General features: G+C 43.0%; 1 protein-coding gene and 1 pseudogene across 17 annotated transcripts in view; both read right to left on the bottom strand.

Annotated features, from left to right (window-relative positions):
• RCBTB2 (RCC1 and BTB domain containing protein 2) overlaps positions 1-19,390 on the bottom strand; it is a 45,148-nt gene that overhangs the window by 9,109 nt on the left and 16,649 nt on the right. For 12 of the 16 annotated variants that reach the window (XR_004428837.1, XM_033176896.1, XM_033176893.1 and 9 more), the window contains 9 exons: positions 17,870-18,025; positions 17,489-17,639; positions 15,049-15,215; positions 14,340-14,498; positions 14,094-14,201; positions 12,944-13,086; positions 4,771-4,961; positions 3,792-3,918; positions 1,673-1,812 (listed from right to left, as the gene is read on the bottom strand). Coding sequence is in view for 15 of the 16 variants with exons in the window: in XM_033176896.1 (XP_033032787.1) it covers positions 1,673-1,812; positions 3,792-3,918; positions 4,771-4,961; positions 12,944-13,086; positions 14,094-14,201; positions 14,340-14,498; positions 15,049-15,215; positions 17,489-17,639; positions 17,870-18,025 (1,342 nt within the window). In the remaining variant the exon portion in view is untranslated. The remainder of the gene's footprint in view (positions 1-1,672; positions 1,813-3,791; positions 3,919-4,770; positions 4,962-12,943; positions 13,087-14,093; positions 14,202-14,339; positions 14,499-15,048; positions 15,216-17,488; positions 17,640-17,869; positions 18,026-19,390) is intronic. The other 4 variants (XM_033176905.1, XM_033176906.1, XM_033176907.1 and 1 more) reach the window with 1 other exon arrangement.
• On the bottom strand, positions 6,548-10,469 carry LOC117063256 (annotated as a pseudogene). Its single transcript, XR_004428838.1, has one exon. The product of XR_004428838.1 is annotated as an uncharacterized LOC117063256 (transcript).

Here is a 19,390-nt window from a genome sequence, read left to right as displayed (position 1 = left end):
CACAGGGTGGCCAAGGAGCCACATGCCCACTTCTAGACCACACTTTGAGTACCTAGGAACCTGGGACTGCCTGCATAATTGGCCCTGAGGCCACATGTGTGGGTATTTCCGCCCTTAGACCCCACCACCAATGTGCAGACCCCCTGGCCCAAAAGGGTAACCTGGGTTGGGGGTGGATAGAGCTTGGAATGCAAGCTAGGGTGCCCACACACCCTTCTGCCAGAGGAGGGGTCTGTGCTGCCTGTGCCACTGGGTTCTGGCACAGAACTCCAAGGGTCCAGCAACTCTAAATGCCAACTAAAACTGAAATCTGTCCTTTCAGTTCTTAATGAAATTACATTTTTCAAAGAGGGAGGATTGGACATATTTTATCTGAAGTTCATTAGCTTGACATATAACTTTAAATTTTTAGACATATGGAACATAGGTCTCCATTTAGAGTCTTGGCCAGAGCCCTGCAAATGTTAGGGGTGGGCCTATAAAAAATTGCCATTTGGGGCCAGGGGCAGTGGCTCACGCCTGTAATCCCAGCACTTTGGGAGGCCAAGGCGGGTGGATCACCTGAGGTCGGGAGTTCGAGATCAGCCTGGCCAACATGGAGAAACCCTTTCTCTACTAAAAATACAAAATTAGCCAGGCATGGTGGTGCATGCCTGTAATCCCAGCTACTCAGGAGGCTGAGGCAGGAGAATCACTTGAACCCGGGAGGCGGAGGTTGCAGTGAGCTGAGATTGTGCCATTGTACTCCTGCCAGGGCAACAAGAGTGAAACTCCGTCTCAAAAAAAAATTACCACTTGGGTATCTAACGGGAAGCTCAAACTCCTTTGACTTTCAAAGTCCAGAGCAAGCCTGTTGTTCTCCATCTTCCTCACCTTAGTGAATAGGACTTCCATTAAGGCAGCTACCCAGGCCAAGTACCTCAGTGCAGCCATCCTTCTCTCTCAACTCACACCTCTCATCCCATCTATCAACAAATCCCATCAGCAACCTCTTAAAAATATTATCTAGAATCTGATCTCTTTCAACACTTCCACTGCTATACAGCCCCAGCAAAGGAGACCATCATCTCTCACCTGAACCAATATAATAACTGATGTTTTAAACACAGATCACATCTCTCCTGTGGCAGAAGCTGCTAGCTGCCTCTCTCCCAACCCCTACCCCAACACACACACACACACCACACACACACACACACACACACACACACACACGCACATACACTCTCTCTCTCACATCCATTCTTCCTTTCTACTGAAACCACAGAATTTTTAGCTGAGCTACGGCCATCTGGAAATGCCCACTTTCCCAGCCTCCTAAGCCGCTCGGCACAGACTTGATTGACTCGGGCCCACAGTCTGAAATAAGTGGAATTCCCGGGCCCTGCTAATGGAGACACTGGGATCTGCTGCGTGGCCCTCGGTCTCTGTCCCTTCCTCCATGCTGCTGCCTGCAATGCTCCACAGTGGTGATGATTTGATCCTTCTCTCTCTTATCTGTCCAGTCAACCTTTGCATAAAGTAGTAACAAGGGAAATGTGTTTGGATTCAACACACACAAAAAGAAATACTTCTATAATGACCCTCACAGCAACTTTCTTTTAGGTTCTATAGAACCACCTTGTCAGTTCCTCAACATTTTGCCAAGTTTTCAGAAGTCTTTGGCAATTACCTACTGCCTCCTCAGGAGAAAGGCTGATGCTGTCTGTGTACAGGTATTCCAGGAAGGCCCGGTAAACAGGATATGAAAATTCACTCATTTCTACAGTATCATCCTCGTTATCTTCCAACGACGAACGAAAATGCTCACATCTGAAGGAAGAAAGCAGCATGTCAGGTCCTAGCTTCCCGGCCAGGACAGACGGCCTCTGTGAGGAGCACGTCCTTCTCTCGAAGGTGCACACTGGCACGTGCCTGCTGTGGCTCCTCACTTTCTTTGCTGGCCTGGGTTTTCAAACAATCATTTATTCGGCAAGGCCGTACATGCAAACCTGCTGCCAAGGGTGGCCCGGGAAGCAGCCCCAATGGCCGTGCTAATGGGGACAGAGCCGGACTCCCTGGCATCTCTCTCACACCACAACCACTGTCAGCATTTAGAGAAAGCAGTGGGTTTATTTTTATAAAATCTAAGTAATTCTGTTTCCTCACTCCATCATGGGTTGAATGATGTCCTCTAAAAATTCCTATGTTGAAGTCCTAATGGCCAATACCTCAAAATGCGACCTCACTGGGAGAGAGAGCCTTTAAAGAGGTAACCAAGTTGTAAGAAGGTCACCAGGGTGGCCCTAATCCAATGTGACTGGCATCCTTATAAAAAGGGGAAATCTGGGCTGGGTGCGGTGGCTCACGCCTGTAATACCAGCACTTTGGAAGGCCAGTGGGTAGATCACGAGGTCAGGAGTTTGAGACCAGCCTGACCAATATGGTGAAACCCCATCTCTACCAAAAATACAAACATTAGCCAGGCATGGTGGCGCGCGCCTGTAATCCCAGCTACTCAGGAGGCTGAGGCAGGAGAATCACTTGAACCTGGGAGGCAGAGGTTGCAGTGAGCCGAGATCACGCCATTGCACTCCAGCCTGGGCAACAGAGCAAGACTCTGCCATCTAACAAAAAAAAAAGGTGGGGGAAAATTTGGACACACATGCACAAAGGGAGAATGCCACATGCTGACTGGAGTTAAGCAGCGACATGCCAAGGAAGGCCAAAGAATGTCAGCAAATCCCCAGCAGGCAGGAAAGAGGCAGGAACAGATTCTCGCTCACAGCCTCAGAAGAAACCCATCTGGCTGACACTTTTGATCTGGAACTTCCAGCCTCCAGAACTTTATGTTGCTTAAACCATCCAGCCTATAGTACTTTGTTACAGCAAACTAATCCACCCCCCTTCCTTCATGCAGGTTGATGTGATGCAGAGAGAGTGAACAAACGCTGCATAGCTTGATCTTACTAAAGAGGAACTTGAGACTAAAATGCTGTGTTGAGTTTGTGAGTCACTGCGGTAGGATTTAAATATCTGTTACACAACAACGTAAAGAATTTCAAAATCATCATGTAAGAGAAAGAAGCCAGGCACAAACGCATGTATCCTGTATCATCCAATCTAAATACACTCCAGAAAATGCTAACTCATCTACGGCGACAGAAGGAGCCACGGTCACCCAGGGCTAGGACATGAGGGGTCTCTGAAGAGTGGTGGGAATGTTCTCTATCTGGATGTGGGGCCGCGGTTTCACAGGCGTGGACATGTGCCAGCACCCATCAAACTGCATACTTGAAAGGCACACAGCTCATTGCTCACAAACATTCACAAATGTGATTTTTAAAATCTCTGTGCTAGCCTCACTACAGACCTTTTTGGTCTGGAAAGGCCTCGATCTTCTCTTTTTTAAACCATCTAAAAGTACCCCACAAGTGATTAAAGAAAGTGATTATTATGAGCCGAGTTTGATTCCCAGGCAGAGAGGGTAACTGATGGACGTCCAAGTATCAATACGGTGTTCAGAGCACAGGACACATTTGCAGCGTGCACTGGCTGCTCCCTTATACCAAGGTGACCACCCCACTTTTTAGGCCTAAGGAGCGCCTATGGTCCTGATTCCCTGAACCACACACAACCTGTGTTATTTCTTGTTTCACGTATATTTCCCCCCATTCCAGTGTATGCTTGTAAGAGCAAAAACAGCCTTACATTTTTTCTTTATTACTGAGGTGCCTAATAGAGTTGGACACTCAGAATACAATTGTTGAATGAATTATTTTTCTCAATTCTGAAAATAAATGATTCCTTACCGAATCTTGAGAAGGACTTTATGTGCATAAATGTACTTTCCATCAACCAGAAACTTCAGGTCTGCGGTGTCCGGGTTGTCAAATTCCCTCTTCAGTGACTCAGCCACTGTGAGGTGGTCATCGGGTTCTAGGAGAATAATGCAAATGCTTCCAGAGTTAGCTACAGACATAATGAACATGCAGGCCAGGGTATGGCACTGCTCTACTGATGCTCATGAAAATACGAATTCCTCAAAATAACTGAGCAACTGAGCAATGGGGTTTCTCCCCTGAAGAGAGATATGCATCTCTGTAATCATTAAGGATAAGAATCTCACACACATCAACTTATAAATCTGGCAAAATAATAAGAAAAGGTCCCAAGCCACATCACTAATTTTGAATGAAATTTTAAACATTTGAGTAAATATGCTAGCTAAAAGTAAAAGACAGTTTCTCGGTAAAATTAAAAAGCAGTCAAATAAGGGCAGGGCATAATGGCTCACACCTGTGATCCCAACACTTTGGTGGCGGTGGAGACAGAAAGATGGCTTGAGGCTCACGGTTTAAGACCAGCCTGGGTGACACAGCGAGACCCCACCTCCACAGAAAGTTTCTTTAAATTAGCCAGGCGTGGTAGTGGGTACCTATAGTCCCAGCTACTCAACAGGCTAAGGCAAAAGGATTGCTTGAGTCCAGGCGCTCAAGGGTACAGTGAGCTACGATTGCACCACTGCTCTCCAGCCTGGGCAACAGAGCAAGACCCATCTTTCTCTCTTAAAGAAAAAAAAAAGCAGTCAAATAAAATTACTTTTAGTTTAGTACTAGTGTTGGTTTCTGATGCTTTGAAGAAAATAAAATTAGTTCCCTTTTGCAGAAGCCCATCAGAGAGAAATAAATTATGAGAGTGCACCTAACAAAATCCTCATTATCAAAGTAAAGCCCTGAGTTCTTTCCCAGATTTTCGGGCCATCCCCCAAATGGACAGTGACTAGCTCACCCACGGAGAGAAGGCGCCACGAGACGGCGGGAGTGGCAAAGCAGGCAAACACGTCGTCGGTGCAGGAGAAGTGGGTGAGGTGCGGGAGGATCACGGACTGACCCCGACACTGGCCCCACATGTACACGTGTCCACCCTGCGTCTTGGCTGCAGACGTGTGTGTGGAGTGACAGGCTGCAATCTCGATAATCCTAAATTCACAAATACACACCACATAAGCACAGTGACCAGGGTAGAAACAAGTTGTATCCTCCCCCACTCAGGTTTAACTGATGTGGGACATCATAAAATTACAAAAAAGGGTCAGGAAAAGAAAAAAAAAAAAAACTACCACATGACTCATACACCTCATCTCCTAAATTATCAGGCACCAAACCGTTATTCACATTTAAACCACATTTCAATGGCACTTATAACTCACGAAGATCTGTTTGTACCACTTCTAGCCAGTAGGCCTATAAAAATATGCACCATTCTATTTTGAAATTCAAGTATAACCCAAGAGAGTAGTGGTCCCCCCACCAAAAAAGGGTGGTTTAAATTTTTTCCCCTAGAACATTACTTACTGAAGAAAATTAATAAAGATTTGGGTCATCTGGACTGAGGGTCAATAAATATTTTAATGAAGACTTCACTGATTTCTAGCACGCTATTCCAACTCCTATTGCACAGAGTAAATTCAGTAGTTCTACCACACTGGACTGTATGACCTGGAACCCAGGAGAGCAGTTTTCTAGGATTACCATGTGATACGCCCTACTGCTCTAAGTTCATGATTGATGAGGAGGTAGTTCTTGGAACTTTTTTTTTTTTTTTTTTGAGACAGAGGAGTCTTGTCCTGTCACTCAGGCTAGAGTGCAGTGGCACAATCTTGGATCTTGGCTCACAGCAATCTCTGCCTCCCAGGCACAAGCGATTCTCCTACCTCAGCCTCCATAGTAACTGGGACTACAGGTGCAAGTCACCACATCTGACTAATTTTTGTAGAGACCAGGTTTTGCCATGTTGCCCAGGTTGGTCTTGAACTCCTGAGCTCAAGTGATCTGCCCACCTTGGCCTCCCAAAGTGCTGGGATTACAGGTGTGAGCCACTGTACCCGGCCTCGGAACACTTCTTAATGTAAAAACATTTTGTTGATCTGGAAGTAATTTCTTTTCTATCAGAATAAGCCACCATACAGATTAAAGGAAAAGGGTAAACTCTTTTAACCCAGGGGAAGTCCCCATCTTGATTTTGCTACAGCAGACAATGGTACCCGCATCCTCAGACTTAGGCTCAGAACTTCAGGGTCATCTTTGACTTCTCCCTCCATATTTACCATTTTCTTTAGAATATCCAGTTAAATAACAAAGATGCTTTGTAATGTCTCCCCTCAGCCACCACTGGGGGGTCAGGCACACCCTGCATCTGGCCCCTGTAACAGCCTCCCAGGTCTCCCTTGCCTTAGACTCTCCCTTCTGTCCCAACTCACACAGTGCTGGCAGAATAACCATCCTCCTGGAACACCGTTCTCATCAGAACTTTCACACGGGCAGCGGCTCCCCTCAGATAAAATCCTGACACAAGACATAACCCCATCCATGATTTGGCGTCACTTCTGAACAGCCATCTCTCAAGTCACTTTTGTGCACACACCCTGCTTCAACAAACGGGCTTTCTCATTGCTCTTCGATGTCTTCATCCATGGTTGTTCAGGAATGTTCTTTCTCTCTGCCTTACAAACCCTACCCATCTTGTAAGGTCCAGTTCAAACGCAAGTTTGAGGTCTCCTGCTCACCTGAGCTCCTGCAGCACTTCCTGTCCACACCACTCCGGCCTGGCCCTGTTACTCTTTACGCATCCATTTCACCTGTTCAGCAAGATGACCAGTTTCTGGCAGGCCTAATCACTGGCTTAATTCTCTCTAAGCACATAGCATGGTGTCTTACTGAAAATAATCTGCGGGTCACTTTACTGACTGAGGAAGACTCAACAACACAGAGCAAAGGAGAGTTGTGTACGGCCCCACTGACACGGACTAGCACCTGAAGGGTGAGGATGATCCCACGCTGCCTCCTTTAGGCAGCTGCCCCCAAACCAGGAGGGAGGTGGCATCACAGAACCTGGAGCTTGTGCCAGCTTGCCTCAGAGGCTGAGACATGCTGTTCTCAGGTGTGGCAATTTCATTGACTTATTAGAGGATCGTTCTTAGCCCTTGAAAACCACACACGAATACTAGAGGAAAAGAGGCTACAATGGCCCACAGTGGAGAGCTCAGGATTTGGAGTCAAACAAATCTAGGTTTGTTTTTTATTTCTTTCTTTCTTTTTTTTTAATTGCAGCTCCAGCTCAAAGGAAAACAAAAACTAGATTTGAATCTCCGCTTTACCACTAGGCTGCATGACTAGGGGAATGTCAGTTAGCACCTAGGAGCCTTGGTTTCATCACATTGGAGGGCTGGTGTAAGAATCAAATGATAAAATGTTAAGTGCCAACCAGGCACAATGTCTGGGTGCAAATGGATGCATGACAATGGAGGTTTCTTTACATTATGACAACTACTTGGCATTTTAAGTGACAAAGCATCCTTTAGGTAGAGACCATGTATTTCTAGTGATCAATTCAGATTAGTAAGACTTTCCCTAGAAGAATCTTTTTCCTGATATTTGCAGAGTTAGGCCAGTCCCCTGGCCTAATCCAGTGCTGTGCAAAAGAACCGTGACAGATGGGGAAAATGGTTAATAATATTGGCTTCTCAATCAGCACATTCTTTTCAACAAATAAAGAAAATGGGAGAAGGAAATAGAATAAACGTATTAAAAGAGAAGTACATCCACTGTTACCATCGATTTTATTAGCAAGCCTCTTAAGTGCAAGCAAATGTGAGGGTAGCGACCTGGTACGTCTTTGTGGCCTGGTGCTGTGGGCAGGACACAGGGCTCAGAGTCAGAGTGTAGTTCTAGGGCCATGTTACTTAAATTCTCATAATCAGCTTTACCATCTTTTTAAAGAAAAAAAAGATGAGGGGGAACAGGATACAGGCAGCAATTCTCTCACAGTTTGTGGTTTCGTGTACATGAAATAAGTTCCTTGGCAGAGCTGAGAACCGAAAAAGGCTTCCTTCCGTGACTGCAAGTGTTTACCAGCTGCAGCAGGAACTGTGGGCCTGTGATTTAGCTGAGAAACTCATAATTTAGCTGGAGAGAGAAGTCCAGAGCTGTGACTTTGCAAATAATTCCAAAATGACATCAGTGTGGTCCTGACCACAAGTCTCTGGTGAGTCAAGAAAAATACCTAGGGGCTCCTCAGGGAATATTTCAAGTAAAAGGGAGCTAACTGGGCCATGTATGCTTTGGACTGGCCAGAGCCGTGGAATAAGAGTCTTATGAGGTGGAGAGAAATGCAGGAGCAACGTGCAGGCAGAGCTGGAGATGGCAGGACGCCAGAGAGCAGCATCATACGAGGCCTGACAGGGACGGAGGCCAACGCCGGCATCGAAGGGCAACGAGGCTTGCCAGGAACAGTGGCGTCGGCTTCAATCCAGAGCCGAAGAGTTCTGATTTGATCTGATGTGATAGGCAAATGGGAAACAGCTTTGTAAACAGGGCCATGATGCAAGGAAATGGTATTCTCAGAAAGACGGACCTGGTCACAGTGGTGTGTAAGACAGGCTTCAAGGGAGAGAAAGAACGGTCTGGAAGGCTGGCTGGGGAGGCCAACCCAAGCTAGGTTGCCAAGGACTAATGAGGGTGGCCTGGATGTTAATGCAGAGGGAGGGAGAGGAGTTGAAGGTGGCCCAGAGGATGAGTCTAAGAAAACCCCCGCCTGGCAGTGCTGAGGGAGGCAGAAGCGGCGCTGGCCAGGTGGCAGGTGTGGGGGCCAATGTTCAGATAACTGAGCAATTAATAAAAGGAAAAAGGGCCTTCTGCGTTTGAACCACCTCAATTGTAAAGCCATCTGGTATTCTCTGGGAGCAGGGGAGGTTAGGACAGCCCAATAAATAACGTGGAGATAAGCATTCATGAACTGCTCTTCCTTTCTTCAGATTTCAGCACTGCTGCAGTGACTTACTAGGCAAAGACTTCTACATTTTTTTGGAATCATTTCTGTGTACTCTGGGGTAACGTTCTATGAAAAATGTCAGTGACTGGAGCGCAACAGCATCCTTCACTGATCTGCCCAACATCAGAAAAGCCAAATAATGCGGTTCCTATGTTCCCTTCTGAGATATTTGTTATTTGTTATTAGCGTCCATGAAAGGGCGCAGCCTCTGCCCCTAGAGCAGCTAGTGACCTGAAGTGGGACACTACTTTCTAGAGAAGGGCTGGGACAGACAGAGCCAAAGCGTGGGTCGCGGAAGGCCACATGATGCTGCCCAACCCCGGGCATGGCCTTGTGACGTATACCTGGTCCACCCGGCTCCACGTGGGAAGTCAGGGGTGTGGCGCGGATTTGGTTGGCTGCAGTAGCTGCTACAGGAATGAGAGTGGAGACAGTTTAGAGGGTACCTTCAGGTCTAGGCTTGTGATCCAAGCAACTGCTAAGGAACCCTGCCATTGCCTAAGTCATCATCAGTTTTTAAACTGGACTCATACCAAGCAGCAAATGCTGACGTTCCAATTTTCCAGTCAGACATGCAACAGACAATGACTAGCAACTGAGCTAACCTTTACTGTCAGGATGTCTGGCATATTTCACACTTTATTTTGTAGCCAATCTTAATGGGAAAAAAAAAAATCACTACATGTTGATAATAAACAGGTTTTGTGTCACCTCAAGGGAATGATCCACTACAACCACTGCGCTTATTGGATATGAAGTACTAGAAATGAAAAAGCAGAGAGTGAGAAAGAATAGAAACCAGAAAACCTCGAGGAGGGGTGAAAGGTCATCTGTGAGAGATAAGAATATTGGAGAAGAAACGGCAAAGATGACAGATCCACAGCAGGGATTCCCAATCCTGGTTTTGTAAGAGCCCAAGTATTATACCAACTACCTCAGAAGTCGAAGAATTCTCAGAAATTCAAGGAAAAGATAGCTTTACATCAGTTTAGTTTAAAATATGCTGTTAGGAAACGTTAAGAACAAAGATACAAACGTTGGTCAATCTGTGGCCAAGGTACTGAAACTTCAGAAAGATTGGGAATGACCGGATTAGGAGAAGACAATCATTTTAATCATTAAATGTATTTTTATGTAAACATAAATTGCTGACAAATATCAGTATTCTCCATCATAAATAAAATCTTTTTCTGGGAAAGATTTTAAAAGATTTCCTTGGATGGTTGTTCCAGCAAAGAAAACAATGTAGACGGATTCCTCCTTCCCACTTCTATGAACAGATAACTAAGCACTGACCCCCACCCCACCCCATACTCAATCCAGTTCCTAATTAGTCAGGCTTTCCTGTAATGGGCCCCAGAAGAGTCAGAAGTAAGGCTCCCGGGTTCCTGAGGGATAAGTTATGACATATACTTGACTTTCCATTCCTGGAAAGGGTGGAGAAGTGCAGAACAAGTCCCAGCACAGACCTATAAACCCCTCCCTTGCAATACGCCTGTGATTGAGTGCCTGGTTGAAATTGTGCAAGTTCAGAAATCACCACTTGAAATGCAAGTACAGAAAACTGAGAAAATCAGGAACATCTCGTTTAAAACATTCATCCATCATTTTTTTTTTTTTTTGAGACAGAGTCTCACTCTACTGCCCGGGCTAGAGTGCAGTGTCATGATCTCACTGCAACCTCCGCTTTCCACGGTCAAGGGATTCTCGTGCCTCAGACTCCCAAGCAGCTGGGATTACAGGTATGCACCACCACGCCCAATGAATTTTTGTATTTTTAGTACAGACAGGGTTTTACCATGTTGGCCAGGCTGGTCTCAAACTCCTGACCTCAGGTGATCCGCCCGCCTCGGCCTCCCAAAGTGCTAGGATTACAGGCGTGAGTGCCTAGCCCATCCATGATTTTTATAGCCAAATTATAATTTAAAAATAACTGCAGTTTAAGAAAGACAGAAATGCAATGGATAACTCCCAACATCCAGTTATGCAACTTGGCACTCACATAGCTTCCATTCCCATTACCTGCTTCTCTGCTGCTTTGTCTTTCTCCCACCTTGATGCCCCACAATCCATCTGCCCCAGTGAGAATGTAAGTCAGAGGCCTTGGGCGATCATTCTGGATCAGGGACCAACAGTGCAATGCAGCAAGTCACTGGTGGGCAATGATGGCAGACTCTGTGAGACCAGGGACAGACGTGCTAAAGTTTTGGGTAAGTGTGGGAGCACCATAAAAAGTAATGGGCCGGTGGCTCACACCTGTAATCCCAGCACTTTGGGAGGCCAAGGCAAGAGGATTGCTTGAGCCCAGGAGCTACCAGCCTGGGCAACGTGGCAAAACCCTGGCCCTACAAAAAAACACACAAAAAAATTAGCTAGGCATAGTGGCACACTCCTGTAGTCCCAGCTACTCCAGAGGCTGAGGTGGGAGGATCACCTGAGCTTGGGAAGTCAAGACTACATGAACCGTGATTGCACCACTGTACTCTAACCTGGACAACAGGGAGACTGTGACTCAAAAAATAAAAACAAAAAAAAAAACAGGCCATACAAATCCATCGTTTTTACTTCCATGCCATCTTTATTTGATCCTTTAACTCTGTCTTTTCAGTTTAAATATTAAGTGTCCCTCTCAACTGAGGTACTTTTGTGGTTATTCAAAGCCTCAGGACTGTCCCTTCTCTTCTGAGGAGCTCTAAGCTACCTTACAAGATGTGTGAATGAACAGTTACAGGCATCTGCCTGAACCACCTCCTGCCGCCATTATTGTCCCTCCTCCCTACTCTGAAGGGGCCAGGGGTCTTAAATTTTAAGGTTTTTGACGAAAAAAAGTTTTATTTAACCTATTAAAATAACCTATGTTAAATTGATTAAATAAAACTTTTAAAACACAGGTTAAAGAAAGCCAAGTTCACAATACTCAAATGAAAATTGAGGCAGCTGAAAAATGGCAATTTCGTTCTTCATTTTCACTGTTAAGTATTCCAACAGAAAATTAGAAAAGAACTGCATAACTGCATATAAGTACGAGCTAATCTGTTTGTCTATATATTTCTTTTAAAATCAAATGTAATAAAGATATATGCAGTAAAAATAGCAGCATTCATTTCTACGATGACTGCAACCCTGGTTTAAAAGAAAAGATAATGAAACGTTTTTGCTCTATACTACTGTTAAGAAATGAAAAGCGAAAAGGCAGCGATCTGACCATGTTTGAGAAATTCCAAAGCTTTCTTTTTTTTTTTTTTTTTTGAGACGGAGTCTCGCTCTGTCGCCCAGGCTGGAGTGCAGTGGCGCGATCTCGGCTCACTGCATGATCCGCCTCCGCAGGATCATGCCATTCTCCTGCCTCAGCCTCCTGAGTAGCTGGGACTACAGGCGCCCGCCACTGCGCCCGGCTAATTCTTTTTGTATTTTTAGTAGAGACGAGGTTTCACCGTGGTCTCGATCTCCTGACCTTGTGATCCGCCCGCCTCGGCCTCCCAAAGTGCTAGGATTACAGGCGTGAGCCACCACGCCCGGCCCAAAGGCTTTCAAAAATATCAGAATAACATGGAAACTAATTCTGGATGTGCTAATTACATAACACAACCTTGCAAACAAGTGCACAAAACTAAATCTTAATTTCCTAACCATTTTACTCTTCCTCATAGTGACAGCTTGGGAGTTAAAAGTGATGAAATAACCCTATCCTTTTCAACTGGCAAATTTTCTATGTAGCTCAGTGACCAGCTTTATACCCCATGCAAGGTACCTTTTCCTAAGCTAGGGAAGAGCCACCTCGAATGTTACCGACATCACCTCAAGAACGTAAAACAGGAAAAGGAGGAGGGCAAAAGGGTGATTTGTAAGGGAGAATAGTAACAGAGTAGCTGTTGCAAGTTTAGTCATTGCAGTTTGCTTAGAATAGCTGTTGGAGGTATAGAGGAAACATGGGTAAGTGAAAATAGCATATTTAACATACAATCAACCTCCCCAACAATTCCAAAGCCAATTTTTATAAAGGAATAAATACTCTTATTAAATAATATTATAACACTAGCAGTACATTCCCCACCATTCACTCTATGTCTAAGTCCTGTTTAACCACAATCACCAAAGACCAGTGTGGGGACTGTGAAAATGGCCATGTTACCTGTCCTTTTCCACAGTGATGGGAGTAGGATAGGACTGGTTGCTTTTATTGCCAGTGCCCAACTGCCCATAAGAATTGGCGCCCCAAGCATACACTTGGCCTTCATCTGTTAATACTAATGTGTGTGCGTAGCCACAGGCGACCTGGAAGGAAAAAAATCCACTCAGGACTGCAAACAGAAGTAATTATTTCACTGCTTCCGCAAAGTAGGTTAAGAAACAAAAATGACAAAAAGAAAGAGGCAGCCTACCCGTAGAGGCAAGCATTAAGGTAATCAACATCCTTCCAGAACATGTGGGCCAGAACTGCAGTAAGACTGCCATGAGTCCCCTGGCATGAGCACCTGCCCTAGTTCACTGGAGCTTTAATGCTCACAGAAATCAAGGGGTATGAGTGGAATGTCAGAAACGACACTTGTATTTTTTAAATAATTATTTTCTTTTTTGATTATAAAAGTAAACCAGGTTCAATTTGAAAAGTATAGAAAAATATAAATATAAAAGTTCTCTGAAGATCAGAGGCTTTTTTTCTATTTCTATATACACATAGAGATATGCACCTACAGCATTTTTTTTACTGACCATGTTGTATAAGCAGTTCTGTATCTTGCTTCATTTTATTAGACATCACACATAGCAGTTTCCCATATCATTAAAAATTCTTTGTATACATCATCTCCAGCATATACACGTGGCATAATTTATCTAATCATTAACTTATGATTTGATTAGTAAATTCTGTTACACCTATTGTTTTTTATTAAAGTTATATATACATACATATATATCTTCTGAACCAATTCTGTAAGAGAGTTACAGGAATTGTTGGTTCCTCAGGGAAATTCCCTAGGAGTAGAACTACAGGTCAAAAGATATAAAGGTTTTAAGGCTCTTGTACACCCTGCCAAAGCTTCCTCAGGAAGGCTTATAACAATTTATATTCCAAAAGGTATGTGACAGTGCCCTGGAACAGAAATTTTCTGAACAGCTGCAATTTAATTCAAGGAAAAAGAGATTTAACCTTTATTTTAATGAAGACATCCAAGCAGCTAAACTTTTCATCCTGCCAAGAAATCTATGTTTTTAATATATTGATATCTTTCCCAGTGAAGACTTAAAAATACACGCACACAAACTGACAGTGGACGTACCCGCTGGACACGGATGCCTTGCAAAGCTGCCACTCTGCAAGGGGTTGGCTGGTTGCCACTGCTGCCAAGTCCGAGCTGCCCGTTTCCATTGTAACCCCAGACATAGACCTGAGAGAAAATGACACCCTCAATCCTCTCAAGAGATAAACAGCCAGCAAGTTGTCTGTTCTGTGGGACATACCATACTAGAATGAGACTGATGTGGCAAACAGGGTTTTTAAGCAAGATGTAAGATAACTTCCTTACCTCCCCCGTGTCCACTACCGCCATGCAGCACATCTGCCCACATGCTATGGTCACAACTACTTTATTCTGCAGGCAGCCAGTGACTCTTCGAGGGATTGGCTGATTAACTGTTGATCCAGATCCTACCTGCCCAGAGTTATTATAACCCCAGGCAAATACCTGTTTAAAGGAAAGATCAGTAAATGAAACACATTAATTTATAAAGTGTCTCAACTGGACACTGACATGTACTTATGGCACCGAGTCTTCCCTCTCAAAGCGCTTCAGATCTATAAATCCTTACAACACAGGCAGAGAAGTGTTTACAAAATTCATTCTTACACAATGTACATGATTTTATAAAATTAGGTTATTGGTGTTATCTATATGAACAGTAATAATTACTATTAAATAACACATAACACAAAAGTATCTACTTTGCCCTAGCCATCTTTTTCAGCATTTGGGGATTTTTCTTATTGCAAATAACCTCTTTAGTACAGCAACAGAGAAGGAACAAACCTCCTTTTAAATTTTGCAATTATGGAAGACCTTACTACGTACAGGTAAATGTCACAACATCAATACCCTGACTGTGAATTGCTACCAAAAGTAAGGCTGAATTTGAGGGAGGTTATTTTAATCAAATGATTGTATTTCCAGGACTACTACAGAAGTCTACATAATCTTATTGAAAAAAATCAATGAGCTTTATGCTGACTATTCTCACCTCTCCATCAGATGTTAGCACCAAAGAATGGTAAGACCCACAGGCAACTTCAATGACTTGTTTGTTTGACAAATTAGTAGAGATTTGACAGGGCACTAAACCGTGATTAGTTGTCCCATTGCCCAGCTGGCTATAAGCATTATGACCCCAGGTAAAGACTTCTCCTTCTGAAAATAAAAAGAAAGACAACCAGCTTTTATGACATCTACTTCATTATACGAAAATATATGTAGCACAGCTTCCACAAATGAAATCTAAAAATTCAGGTGCAAAAAACTAATCAACTTCCCCATCCCACCAAAGTCATTCTACAAAAGAATCTATTTGGAAACTATAAACTGCATTCTACCTCAAAGCAACAAGGTGAAACTTAAATGCACACAGTTATAATAACTGGAAAATAAGTTTTTAATAAATAGCAGAGAAAAGGCTGCTGGGAGTAATAGCAAAAACATTAGAATGAAGTCAAAAGATTATAAGGCCACTTAACTCCCCTGGGTCTTAATATCCTTATCTTTAAAATAATCACCAAGTTGATTTTTAAAAATCTTTGTTATTATTTATTACATAGCATAATACACAGAAAAGTTCATAAAACATGTATGTACAGTCATGCACTACTACTTAAGTCAAGAAATATAACCTTATAATCACCTCCCGAAAGGCCCTCATGTATGCATCTTGCATGTAAATTTTTAGATTTTCCTGTTTTTGAAATTTAAATGGAATCATACAGTATGTACTCATTTCATCTGTATTTTCCAGCATGTTGTCTCTTTGTGCTATATTCTGAATAATGACTTCTGATCTATCTTCCAGTTTACTAATTTTACTAATTTGCTGTGTTCAAACTGCTACAAAATTTGTCCACTGAATTTTCATTTGATAATCATATTGCTCATTTGGATCTTTTCAAATCTTCTATAATCCCTGCAGATTATCTTCAAGCTCATTTTAATTTTTTCAAACAATAAATATAGCTGTCTTATAATTGGTGTCTGATAATTTTAATGCCTGATATTCAGTAATCAGTTCTTGCTGTCTGTTGTTTCTTCTGGTTCCCATTCATGGTACCTTGTTTCCTTGCATAGCAAGCCCCCTTACCTGCAGGAGATACATTCTAAGACTCTCGTACTGAACCTGTATATACTATGATTTTCCCTATACATACATACTTATAATAAAGTTTAATTTGTAAGTTAGGCATAGTAAGAGATTAACAACAATAACTAATAATGAAATAGAACAACTACAAAATGTACTGTTCACAATGTCACAGACAGAAGATTTGTTCTTACCATAAATCTTAACAACCTCAGCATGAAAAACTCTCCATTTTTCATTTAAAGCAAGAACTGTATGGTTTCTCCTTGGCATATCCAAATTGCAAGCATCACTACTCTTGCACTTTAGGGCTACTATTAAGTAAAATACGGGTGACTTGAACACAAGCACTATGAAACCAAGACAGTCAATCTAATAACTAAGACAGCTGCTGAGTAACTAACGGGTGGGAGTGTCTACAGCAGAGACGCGGGACAAAGGGATGTTTCATGTCCCAGGTGGGATGAAGCAAGATGGTGAAATATCACCCTACTCAGAATGGCACACAATTTAAAACTTATGAATTGTTTATTTTGGAAATTTTACATTTATATTTTCAGACCATAGTCAACTGCAGGTAACTGAAACCTGAGAAAGTAAAACCATGGATAAGGGGAGACTATTGTATATCTGGTTATCTCTTGACTATGTGCTATTGCCATTGAACAATTATTTTGGTTAATTCTCTCAGGCCTAGGATAAAGGTGCCTTCCCCTAGAAAGGATCTGCATTAACATCTATCATACCCTTAAGGCACTTGCCATTCAGTGACTTGAATAAATTCAAGGGTTGAGATTTCTTGTACCATTCAGTCTTGATGTGAATTAAACTACAAATCCATGGTACAACCTTTTGGGAAGAAATTTTATTTATTTTCTTTCTTCCTCCTTGCTTCACTCAGAGCAAGGAATTTTTCTACTCAATCCCTTATGAAGTGGCTAATCCCTACTACTAACGCCAACTACAGCCATCAGTCACCGTTTAGTGTTAAGAATCACAGAATGCTAAGAGTTGGCGGGGGGATGTTGGACACAAGGTTTAGTCTTTCAATACATAGATCAGGAATTCAAAGTTCAGACAGACTTGCCAAAGTCCACAGTGAGTTCGGCAGTGTTTACTGTGCTTATAGCATTGTCATTCATACATCTAAAATGCAATGATTACTAGATTCCATCTGCCACATTACCTTATGCTGGCATTCAGATACATTCATGTCTCATGGTATCCAAAACAGTCAATTTCACAGGAAGAACCAGCAACTCTCAACCAATTAAACAATGTTCTCAAGCGCAGCTGACAAATAAAGCTGAAATTCTACATGGGGTTCCTAGGTTACCTGTTGTTGCAAGGACAATATGTGGACCACTCCCATAGCTGAAGCTGGCTATTTTTTTGCCACTTAAAGAATCCAGTCTCCGAGGTTCAATGGTGCTCTGGACGTCACCTAACCCCAAACAGCCACAACAGTTTGTGCCAAGCACAAAAATCTATGGGAAAAACCACTGTTAGTTCAAGCAGTTCTATTTCTAACAAACCTATAAATTACATCCAAACAGGCATCATCTTCCTTAAGCGAACTGCTTCTTTATATAATAAATAAAATCTAATTTCCATGCTTTTTTTTTTAACCTTTTATTCCTTAGTTCCCCCAAGATCTTCAATATGGCAAATCCATTTCTAAAAATGTAAGTAGCTGAATTATTTTCTTCAAAATTACCTCATCATTTACTGTAGTGTATAAAACTTCATTGCCAGCACTGCCAAAGACACAGGCCTGACGAATTAACTGTAGTTCTTCCTCAGAACAAAGGGAAAAAATTGGCCACTTTCCCACATCTAACATCTTCAAAGATGACAGAGTAGCCTGTACTGGCTGAAAAGGAAAAAATATATGTTGAAACGACAAATTAAAAAGTAAATTTTCTCTGCCCCTTCAGTTCTGTAGAAGAGGGCAAACACTGGTTTTGGGAGGAATACACTGCATCTGTTTCTGAGAGGCCTCTCGCAGCTGCAGGGATTGCCTCTGCCAGCTGCTTCTGGGCGGCTCACAGCCACCAAGCACCAGAGGCCCAGGTGGAACCAGGTCTCCCCTACTCATTGTCCTCAAGGACACAGGAGTCATCCAAAGCTGGGCTTCTGGGAACTGAATGTTCAGCAGATACTTCAAATATTGGCTATGTCTTAAATGTAGCTGTGGAAACTAGGCTGGTTGTAAAAGCAAGAGAGAGAGAGAGAGAGCTGCCATGTCATCTGCTGCCTAAGTCAAGAACAATGCTTAGTAAAGAACAATGCTGACAGTGACACCAAGGAAATGGTCCGAAGTTTTAGTTCATGGGCAAGCTTTACCTGGCCTTCAGTTTGAGGAATTGGTGGGTTTCCTCATCCCTCAAGCAAGTTTGGGGGTTGGCAGGAAGAAACACCCAGAAAACACGTGTACTTGTTTGTTAAGGCAGCCGTAACAAAGTAGTGACAAGAGAAGTGGCTTAACCAACAGAAATTTACTGTGTTATGGTTCTGGAAACTGGAAGTCCAAACTCAAGCTATCAGCTAGCTAGCTCCTTTTGAGGGCTGTGAGGGAAGGCTCTCCTTCCAGGCTGCACTTCTCAGCTTGTGGGCGGCTGTCTTCTCCCTATGTTTGTTCCCATCATCTCCCTCCACGCCCTGCATATCTCTGCATCTAAATTTCCCCTTTTCATAAGGATACCAATTATATTGGATTAAGGTCCACCCTAATGACCTCATCTTAACTAACTACATCTGCATTGACCCCATTTCCAAATAAGTTGCACTGTGAGGTACTGGCTGTTAACACATAAATGTTGCAGGGTCACAATTAACCCCCTAATAGCATACATTAAGATCACGAGCACCTGCACTCCTAAAAGAGCATGTTATAAATTTGCTTGAAAGAGTTTTACCTATTTGCTACTCTGGAGGCATTTTTATTGATATACTTTTCAACTTGCCAACATTTTGAAGGTTATAATAAGATACATAAACAGCCAATATGCCTATCAAATGGCATGTCTGCTATTTCCCACAACATTAACAAACTTACACATGTTTTAAAGCAGCAAAGATTTTCTAAGGCCTCTCTTTACCATCAGTTATTAAATCAACCTTACCAGGAATGTGTTCCGGTGTACAACTGAGTGGACTATCCACTTACCTTCTACAGAACTGAACACCTACTTGTCCCTTCCACCTTAGGAGAGCACAAGTCAGCAACTCTGCTCTT

Source organism: Trachypithecus francoisi, unplaced genomic scaffold (assembly GCF_009764315.1).
Source record: "Trachypithecus francoisi isolate TF-2019V2 unplaced genomic scaffold, Tfra_2.0 Lachesis_group18, whole genome shotgun sequence".
Taxonomy (NCBI): domain Eukaryota; kingdom Metazoa; phylum Chordata; class Mammalia; order Primates; family Cercopithecidae; genus Trachypithecus; species Trachypithecus francoisi.
The sequence above is the reverse complement of the archived record's forward strand: the minus strand, read 5'-3'. Positions and strand labels throughout refer to the sequence as shown.